Source organism: Furipterus horrens, unplaced genomic scaffold (genome assembly GCF_987537825.1).
Source record: "Furipterus horrens unplaced genomic scaffold, mFurHor1.1.pri manual_scaffold_8, whole genome shotgun sequence".
Classification (NCBI taxonomy): Eukaryota; Metazoa; Chordata; class Mammalia; order Chiroptera; family Furipteridae; genus Furipterus; species Furipterus horrens.
The window spans coordinates 71,685,646-71,695,816 of NW_028327178.1; the positions used below are offsets into that span (position 1 = coordinate 71,685,646).

The 10,171-nt window shown below is 38.6% G+C and overlaps 1 protein-coding gene across 3 annotated transcripts; it reads left to right on the forward strand.

Annotated features, from left to right (window-relative positions):
* RBBP9 (RB binding protein 9, serine hydrolase) lies at window positions 1-8,224 on the forward strand. Of its 3 annotated transcripts, XM_090286003.1 has the most exons (6): window positions 1-153; window positions 1,558-1,600; window positions 2,342-2,447; window positions 5,854-5,939; window positions 6,324-6,444; window positions 7,995-8,224. In XM_090286003.1, exons 1-6 carry the CDS (start codon window positions 55-57, stop codon window positions 7,996-7,998), a joined length of 459 nt encoding a protein of 152 aa, XP_090142129.1. In that variant the 5' UTR covers window positions 1-54; the 3' UTR covers window positions 7,999-8,224. The 3 variants fall into 3 exon arrangements, with proteins under 3 accessions (XP_090142129.1, XP_090142128.1, XP_090142130.1); XM_090286002.1 differs by having other exon boundaries at window positions 6,324-8,224; XM_090286004.1 differs by lacking the exon at window positions 6,324-6,444.
* The last annotated feature ends 1,947 nt before the right edge of the window (window positions 8,225-10,171 follow it).

Sequence of the window (10,171 nt, forward strand, 5' to 3'; positions counted from 1 at the left end):
TGACTCACTTCTGGGCTCTAAGCCCCAACCGGCTATTCGGACACTTCGGTGTTCATGGCTTCTCCTAGCAAGGCAGTAATTGTCCCCGGTAACGGAGGCGGGGATGTGGTCACCCACGGCTGGTATGGCTGGGTGAAGAAGACGCTGGAACAGGTAAGAGCACGCCTCGCTGTTCTGGGAGATCAGCCTGGAGCAGCAGGGGACCTAAGGGATAGAGGACTGAAGTTTGAACGTGTGCCTCCCCATTCCTCCTCAACGCCCAGCTCTGTGTATTTCGTTCCTGTCCTCTGCCGCCCTGTTTTAAAGTCTAGAAATAGTGGTCGGAAGTTTGATAAAAAGGCCCGGAGGACTTGGGCTTAGTCTTTAGAGTATAAGGCACCACCTCTTAGAATTACAGAGACCGACTGCCCCGCCTCAACCTCCCCCCCCCACCCCCCCGTGTCAGCTGTTAGTTCAGATTTGGGGCTTCCTATATAGTTTTACAGCTCTCTTCTTTGTTCCCTGTCTCAGATTTTTTAAAATTTCAACATGTAATATTAATTAATATATACAAAGGATATATGTAACATGTATGTAAGTTATCACTGTAATGTAATCAATACCTGATCACCAAACTAAAATCCAGAACATTACCAATAGAAGCCATCTGTGTGTATCCCCATCCCATTTCCCTGCCATTCTGAATTTTTTCATTTGCTCCTCTTTTTAAAATTAAAATACTTTTGCAACCTATGTATAGATCCTTTAAACAACATTGTTTAATCTGGCTTCTTTGTGAGCTTTATGAAGATTGTATTCTACTGTAGGTTGTCTTATGCATTTTGATTTTTTTTAACCTCTCTTCCATAATCACACAATAAGATTGCCTTCTGTATTGTTGTCCTCTAGAGCTCTAGAATAGGTTTCCAGAATAAAATTCCTGAGTTGTGGCTAAAAACCATGACTGGAGGTACAAACCAAAAAGGTCAGGGCTGGAGCTGTCCAAGAGGATGATGGGATCTCCAACTTTCTGTAACCACTTTTACCTACTCCCTGGCACATAATCTGTTTCGCTCGCGGTCAGTATGTCTAAAACACATTCACTTATAGATGTAGGTCTTTCTATATGGAGACCTACAGAACTGGCTAGATATGTAACTACAGACAGGTAAAGTTTATTAGAGGGACTGTATATTCATATGTAATCCTGTAGTGTTTAACCCACTTAAGTTCATAACATAAGCAAACACCTATTGAATAAAGATCATATTATCTCATTTATTTATTTTTATTTAAAAATATTTATTTTTAGAGAGAGGGGAAAGAACGGAGGGGGAGAGAAAGAGAAAGAAAAAGAAAGGAAAAACACTGATTTATTGTTCCACATATTTATGCATTCATTGGTTGATTCTTGTATGTGCCCTAACCAGGGATTGAAGCCACAGCTTTGGTGTATCAGACAACACTCTAACCAACTGAGCTACCCAGCCAGGGTGGTGTCTCATTTCTTATTAACAAAGGTTTAGCTGTAATTAACCTGCTTATTATAGCTTTCTTCTCCCCACCCCCATGTCATAGATACCTGGTTTCCTGTGTTTGGCTAAAAACATGCCTGACCCAAGTGAGTATTAAAAGTGTTTTTAAATAGCCTCATCTTATTGGATTTTGATCTTGCATTTTCCTGGCAGAGAACAAGAATATCATGGTAGAGCAGCCAAAGAGAGTATGTACCTAAAAATGAATGATAGCAAGTAACTTGGGGAAGAGGGTGAATACAAAAAAAAAAAAAAAAAAATCTAATAAGGATCAAGAAGAGCACTTGGACTTGGTAAAATTTAATTTTCAACTTTGCAGGCAACTTGATTTTCCCTTCTATAAATCAATAGATACTTCCAAGCAAAATTTATGGGTGTTTCAGTTGAGGCAGAGAAAGGATAAAACTTTATAGCATCTATAAAATCCTAATATTTAAAAATATAACAGTGTCACTTTTGTTCTGAGTTTGGCTATGACTTGTCTCAGGCATTTCCGTTTTGAAAAGAAAATTATGTACAAATTTGAGAGACAATATTGTTTTAATTTTAAGTTGGAGAGTTTAAAGCTTCAGAGTTATTTTTATTATATTCTCAGTATTTTCTTAGAAGAAAATGGTAAAAAAAATCATACCGGAACTACTATTTGATTCTTTCAAACAGCAACATGCAAATCTTTGGCTAAATTAAGATGGCCCCATCTCCCATTGTGATCCTGAAATTTTGAAAGTTGTGGAATACTCTGTAGTCATCTATTGGAAACGTGGCCAGCATTTGACTAAGGTTGTTTATACAAAGTGACAGACTCTTTTCTTTACCCTGAACCTTAGTTACAGCTCGAGAGAGCATCTGGCTGCCCTTCATGGAGATGGAGCTGCATTGTGATGAGAAGACCATCATCATAGGCCACAGTTCTGGCGCCATTGCAGCCATGAGGTGTGATCCTTGTTGAATTATAACCTCCTGTGTGGGTTCCAACCAAGCTTGTTTGGGAAATACTTTGTGTATGTCTAGTTTCCACTGTAGAGGAAACAGTGTAGACCTCAAAAGTGGTAATGTAATCTGTCCTAATTCCTTCCTGGTTTGGTTAGATTTTTTTTTAATGGTTTATTGATTATGCTGTTACAGTTGTCCCAATTTCTTTTCCCTCTGCTCCCCTCCACCCTGTGCCGCCTCCTCCCTCCAGTTGTACATCCACCTTAGTCCATGACCATTGGTCGTGTATATAGTTCTTCTCAACATCTTCCTAGCTACTCCATTCCCTCCTATGTTTCTTAATTCCTGCACCATCTCCCTCCCTTTCCCCTCTTTCCCCCTCCCCACTGACCTCCCCCAATATGTTCCCCATACCTATAATTCTTTTTCCACTCTCATTGCCTACTTAGTTTGCCTTTGTTTCAGTTTCCTAGCTTCTGTTGTTGGTCATTGCGATACAGTTTTCATTTTAATGTTCATAGTTTTGATCCTCCTTCTCCTAAACAAGTACCTTTAACATCTCATATAACAGTGGTTTGGATCTAATGAACTCCTTCAGTTTTACTTTGTCCTGGAAGCACTTTCTCTGCCTTTCTATTCTGAATGACAGTTTCACTGGATAGAGTAATCGTGTCTGTAGGTTTTTGCTTTTCATTACTTTGAATATTTCCTGCCTGTCTGTTCTTGCCTGTAGTCTTCTTTGAGAAATCAGCTGATAGTCTAATTGGGATCCCTTTGTACATAATTCTCTTCTCTCTTGCTGCTTTTAAGATTCTCTCTTTATCTTTAATTTTTGACATTTTGATTATAATGTGTCTTGATGTGGTTCTCCCTGGGTCCAGTCTATTTGGAACTCTCTGTGCTTTCTGGGCCTGTAAGTCTATTTCCTCCCCCAAGTTTGGGAAGTTCTGCTTCATTATTTTTTCACATAATTTTTCAATTTCTAGTTTTTTTCACCTTCTGGCAACACTAATTCAGATATTGACTCACTTATAGCTGTCCCAGAGGCTTCTGAGCCTCGCCTCATTTTCCTCACTTTTTGTTTCCTCTTTCTGCACTGGTTGCCTGTTTATTCCTTCCCTTTGTTCCAATTTGTTGATTTGATCCCTGGTTTTCCTTCCCTCACCACTAGTTTCGTATGCATTTTCGTCCTTTTCAGAAGGACTAGCCTTCATTCCTTCCCCGTCTTGATTTAGATCTGCTGTTAGTTCTGTAAGCTGTCTTATAACTATAGCTCTGACCTGAGCCTCAAAAAGATTATCTGTCTGCTGGTCTGATAAATCATGTATTTGCTGTCTGGTCAGCTACGTGATTGGGATCTCTATCATGATCCCTGCCATCCTGACAGTTTGTGTTTACAGTACCTTCGTTTCCTGGATGTGGCTGTCACACCTCCTATGCTATAGGGGGCGGAGCCCCATGCATTCGTCACTACTGGGTGACCCTTCTCACCACACTGGCGCTTTGTGTGTGGGTGGGGGTCTAAAATGGATTCCTGCCGTTCACTCTCTGCTGAGACCAGGAGCCTCCTCCTCTGTCGCCACGCCCTCTGGACCTCACAGTCCGAGGCAATGGGGGTCTGCCTTCCCTGGCGCTGAAATCGCGAGCTGAAGGATCTGGTCTGCAGCTAAGGTTTCTCCGAGGTGCTTTTTGCCTCCCCTTAAATATGGGTGTCTGTGCTTACCGCAGTCCCGCTACCCATTGGTGCAGCTGCCGCCACCAGCACAGCTTGACCTCTCCACCCTGGCTTCGCCCCTCCTACCCATCCAGATGAGCACCACTTGTTTATAACTTCATACATTGGACTTCCATGTAGCTTTATTTTCTGGAACTTCTGGTTATTTATGGTTTTGTGGTACTTGTAGTCCTTCTTAGTTGTGGAGGGAAATGGACCGTGTCAGTCTAGGCCTCCATCTTGGCCAGAAGTTGGTTAGTGGATTTAAATTTTTTTTCTTTTGCTTTTACTGAGACAGTGATATTTTTAAAACCTAAGTGGTTCCAACCCCTGCAGCTGCCCAATCCCCTCAGAAAAACTCAGCCTTCAAGGCTTCCAGCAGCTCCCATGTCATCTCTACCTTTACTGCCCCCAGCCTGGTTTACAGGACTAATTTCAATTCCTTAACATGCCAAATGTGCACCTACCTTAGGCCTGTACTTGCTCTTGTTCTACCTGGAACTCTCTGTCCCTAGATAACTTAAATGGCTTTTTCTACCTCCTCTTTAGGCTCTGCTCAAATGATCCCTTTCAGGGATGCCTTTTTTTTTTTTTTAATACTTAAATTTTTATTTATAGATGAGAGATAAAAGACATTGATTTTTGTTGCTTCATCTATTTATGCATTCATTGGTTGACTTTTATATGTACCTTGACAGGGATCAAACCCACAGCCTTGGCATATCAGGATGAACTTCAAACAACTGAGCCACATGGCCAGGGCATTTCAATGAGCCCTTCTAATCACTCCATATGAAACAGCAACCCCACCCTACTGGCTCCTATTCACTTTATATCTTATCCTCCTTATTATCTATATCACTCTTCACCATCTGACATCCTGTTTATTTCTTGTCTGTCTCCTGCCAACAGAATGTAAGATCCATGAGGGTGGACTTTGTTCACTCTGACACTAAAATCCCAGTGCCCAGAAGAGTGTCTGGCATATGGTAGGTGTTCAATAAATATTTGTTACCAGTTAGAGGATGTTACTCCTTCTCTCCTTAATCCCTGTCCTTCAGATTTACAGACACATATACCTGATGCTCTCCATAGAACATTTAGTCTCTTCCTTTAGGTTTATAAAGTCTAGGGGTTAGGGACTTAGCTGGGTGAATAAACCTGTTACGGTTGGGTTTCTTCTGTCTTTGCCAGGCTGAATAACAACATGGAGTGTGTGGTAAAAGTTACATTTCTGCTATTGTACAGTTTCTTAATATATGGTTGGGTTGGGGAGGTGCCATGCCTTAAAATGCAGATTCCTGGGCCTCAATCCCAGCCTTCTGAATACATGTTCTGGGACTGAGTCTGGAAATCTACATGTTAACCAAGTAATACTCATGCATACTAAAGGTAGATTAATGCACGTATTGAAGAAAATGATTACACTTTTTATGTTTATTTGGAAAGGACTGCAGAAGAGGTATGGACTACCTTGAAAAAATGAGTAAAAACGCACCAAGTCACCAAGTTTAAGTGATTAACCATTGGGCTTGTAATTCTGTAGTTTCCTTACTATTTTTCATTTTAACTTCAACAGCATACAGCACATGCTTCCTGTAAACTAAACCAAATTAGTTTTCAGGCGGGTAACTGGCTTTTTGGTGACCAGATTTAACATTAAATATCAGCTGATATAATTTTTCTCTCCAGGTATGCAGAAACACATCAAGTATACGCGATTGTATTAGTGTCTGCATACACATCAGACTTGGGGGATGAAAATGAACGTGCAAGTGGTAAGTCTGAAGGTAGAAACCCCCAAAAAAGCCCTCATCTAGTCACAGGGCTGCTTGTTCAGGTTATGAAACAGCATTGTCTTTTGGATAGGCTAAAAAATGTAATAGCACATGAAAAATATTTACTAACCATCTTTAGATATGTTTGGCATTTTGAGAAGTCATAGACCATTTCTAATCCATACTCTAGAATTGAACCCTTGAGGCCTATTTGAGTCATATACTTCCCCTTCACAAGTACCTACAGTATCAAGCCATATAGATTTGAAAACCACTTAGGTTCTGATTGTGTGTCTCTGCTATGGTCTTCACTAGATATTTTAGAATGGCTAGAATGGAAATTATCAATGGGCATTTATAGGTTACATATATTTTTCCCCATAGGGTACTTCAACCGCCCCTGGCAGTGGGAGAAGATCAAAGCCAACTGCTCTCACATTATACAGTTTGGCTCCACTGATGATCCTTTCCTTCCTTGGAAGGAACAACAAGAAGTGGCTGATAGGTTGGAAGCCAAATTGTACAGATTCACTGACTGTGGCCACTTTCAGAACATGGATTTCCCTGAACTGGTTAATGTGGTGAAGTCTATGCTGGAAGTACCAGCACAGACATAATGATTTCTGCTAATTTGTATACCAATAGAGTACAGCAATTATCAGCTTATATGTAAATAATCATAAAAAATGCCTACAAAAAGAAACACAAGTTTCAATGTTCAAACTAAATTACAGCATTTCCATTTTCTATAGACTCTCCATCTCCCCAAATTGTTATGAACTAAAGCAGTGATTTCCCTGTATAAGGCACATAAGGACATCTCAACCACCCAGTGAATAAGACAGAAATGGAACCATTTCCTGACTTCTAGTTCATATTAAAACTAAATAGACTTCATGTATATTATAGTTTTACTCCTTTGAAGTTAAACTTTCCTATTTTATTGGAGAAAGAAAACATGACTAAAGGTCCAGAGTGTTGGCTTAAGAGTTGAAAACACTAGCTTCTGTTTTGAGCTGGCCCAGGATATTAAACCTAGACTGGGGCTTTCACCTTTGACACCCAGCTCCCCATCCCCCAGTCCTTCGAACAGGTTGAGAGAGAATGAAATATAAGGATGTTATGAGGCAGTAGTCTGCAAGGATCAGACATGGAATATGAGCAGTCAACTTTTTTGTTTTAAGACCTCAGTGGTGAAGGTAAGGGCAATGTGGAGAACTCATGCCATATGGAAATATGACAAGGTATTGCCAATTTACTGACTTTTCAAGAAAAAGCTTTATACAGTGGTTTTTATATTCAGGGAAGATTATGTATGTATATATAATCCATACATATATGAATCATGCCCATATAAATACAGATCAGTTGGCAACTACAGTGTGTATAAAACATTTTAAAACACTGAAACACACACAAAAGTCCAAACCATCCATTTGTGGCCTCAGCCATAAGTATTAACTTAGCCAGGTGCTTTAAATGATTATAAAGCCTGAGAAATGAACATAATGTCAAAGGATGAAATCATGGGAACAATTTTTATTTTGTTATAAAGTTTTAATCACTGTTTTTATTTAAAGATTTTATTTATTTTTAGAGAGAAGGGAAGGGAGGAAGAGAGAAACATCAATCAGTTGCTTCTGGCATGCCCCCAATTGGGGACCTGGCCTACAACCCAGGCATGTGCCCTGACCGGGAATTGAACTAGCAAACCTTTGGTTCACAGGCTCAATCCACTGACCCACACCACCCAGGGCCTTAATTATTTTTTAAAATAATCTTTCAATTCTTCAAATTTTTGTTCTGTAGCATTCTACTTTTTAACTGCTGTGAGCCTTTAGATCTCTTTCTAGCATCATTCCATGATTTTTCTTCTGATGATGATCTCTCAAAAAAACCCTTTTTCATTTTCCAACAATTTTTGCCAATTATGATCGCTAGTATTACCCCAAACAATTTCTAGTCTATTACTAGAGAGCAGCAATTTTCAACCGGTGTGCCACAAGAATTTTTAACACATGCAATACCCTTTCTCTCTTTCTCAAAAATCAATAGATAAAAATTAAAGAAAAAGAAAAAAGAAAAAGCCATGGCCAGGTGGCTCACTTGGCTGGAGCATCGTCGTGATATACCAAGACTGTGTTTGATCCCCAGTAGGAGCACATGCGATAATCAACGAATGGATACATGGATAAGTGGAACAACATATCAATGTATCTCTCTCTCTAAAAATCAATACATAAAAATTGAAAACCAACAACAGCAATAAATCATGCAATACCTGACTACTTAGGGGACTTGACCTCTTTTCCTTTAGATTGTCAAATTAAAAAAAGACAATAGCCAACACAACAGCCATCCAGTATGAATGAATCAAAATTATATATTTTTTTTGTCAGATTGGCAAAATAAATATTTTTGGTGTGCTGCAGAATTTCAGTATAGTTTATGTGTACCATGAAATAAAAAAAGGTTGAAAATTGACACTACAGAAAGTTCTATTGGACAGCACTGCAGTGTACGGCATTTATTTTATATTCTCCCCTCATCCATCATCTAATAATGAATAATAGTAGAAAGTAAATGTGGCTCAACTTGACATTACTTCTGCTTGACTAGTTTGCTTAGTTGATCACCATAAAACTAATGGCTCTATAAAATTTACTCACCACCAAACTAAGATCAGAGTAGTTTCACGAAGAACCCCATACAAACTATTCATTTAAGCCTTCAAATCATAGATTTTCATGATTATGTTTGACTGTATTATGGATCACTATTAACCATGGCAACGCCTTGATAGACTCCAGGGAATATCTATTCTCAGGTGAGCAAAATACCTTATAGTAAATAAAAATTAACTGTTAGGATCAGGACTTCACTCACCGTTTTGATTTTTTGGTGTCCTGAGTCTAGAACCTATTTGTTTTGGTCAAAGTTTACTCTTGTACATAAATATACATTTAACTATCACCACAAGTGCTGTATTTTAAAATCATCATCTCTTTTCTCCTTCAGTTAAATTCAGAATTTAAAACATGCTATGATTAGAATAAACATTAAATAAAATCCTTAAAAAGAAACGAACATGCTATGAGAAAAATGTTTAGACTCTATTCTAGTGAGGCAACAGATGGACACTTTGTTTAGCCATTGATGGTAAGCTTTAAAAATCAATCTCTGGTCTTTGCCAGTGTGGCTCAGTTGGTGGGAGCATTGCCCTACAGACCAAAAGGTTGTGGGTTTGATCCCTGGTTGGGGTACGCATGAGGGGCAACCATTTGATGTTTTTCTCTCTCTATAAAAAGCAATAAAAAAGTGTCCTTGGATGAGGATTAAAAAAAAAAAAGAAATCAATCTCTGGTTACCAAGACATAATGCAAAGACTGATTTAAAACTGGTTCCTGCTCTCCAATTCTAACTCTTCAAATTCAGTTTCCTTATTAAATAAGACTATGCCTCTTCAATAGGCCAGGTCCCAGGAAGGATAGATATTATTCTTACCATTCCAACTCTCACTGGGGGTAGAAGAGAAACATATAGTTGTAGACTCCCAGATTCTCTGTATCATATCTATATATATATCTTTAATACTTAAAGTGATCTTTGTTTCAAAGAGCTAGTGTCATAAAAAGCTAATTCTATATAACTGGCCACAGAATGTATCCAGTTCTTAAAAATTGCTTACTAAGCTGATTTTCCTAATCCCATTTATCTCAAAATAATCCTTCTGATGCTTGTCCACTTAGAGTATCTCCAAACTGGTGTTTGAACTCAGGCCTCAGGAGTAGCTGAGCTTGAATTCCTTTCTTTTGGCACCACACTTTTGGCCTAGACATAGAAAATTTTAAATGGAATTAAAAGGGAAAATAAAATAGCTGAGATCCTAAAAAGCCCTCCAGCTAAATTCTGTGCAACACTATATCAAATAAGCTAGTGTTTTCTATATGGCTAAAGACTGGAATTGAAAGTGCTTTTAGAACTGAGGAAAACTATAATGGCTTTCTGCTCAGTTTAGATATGTCACACCACGATTTTTAGAAATGAATAAGGAAATAAATCTAAAATGGGACAAGAAAAGAAGAATGGTACCCCTCCCCAAAACAAAGTGTGAATGGAGGACAATGGGTTATTTTTTGTTTTAATTTTAGTTAAATAATAAGAATCTATGAAAAAATTCTAGTAATAAAATTGAGTCAGAGTGAACTTTTAAGACTTTAACAAAGGTCTAG

What these genes read in the sequence shown, in the direction of transcription:
- RBBP9 (XM_090286002.1), top strand. Translation starts at nt 55, where the DNA reads ATGGCTTCTCCTAGCAAGGCAGTAATTGTCCCCGGTAACGGAGGCGGG. An exon ending in TGAAGAAGACGCTGGAACAG is followed by an intron (nt 154 to 1,557) that starts GTAAGAGCACGC and finishes CCCATGTCATAG; the next exon opens with ATACCTGGTTTCCTGTGTTT. An exon ending in TAAAAACATGCCTGACCCAA is followed by an intron (nt 1,601 to 2,341) that starts GTGAGTATTAAA and finishes CCTGAACCTTAG; the next exon opens with TTACAGCTCGAGAGAGCATC.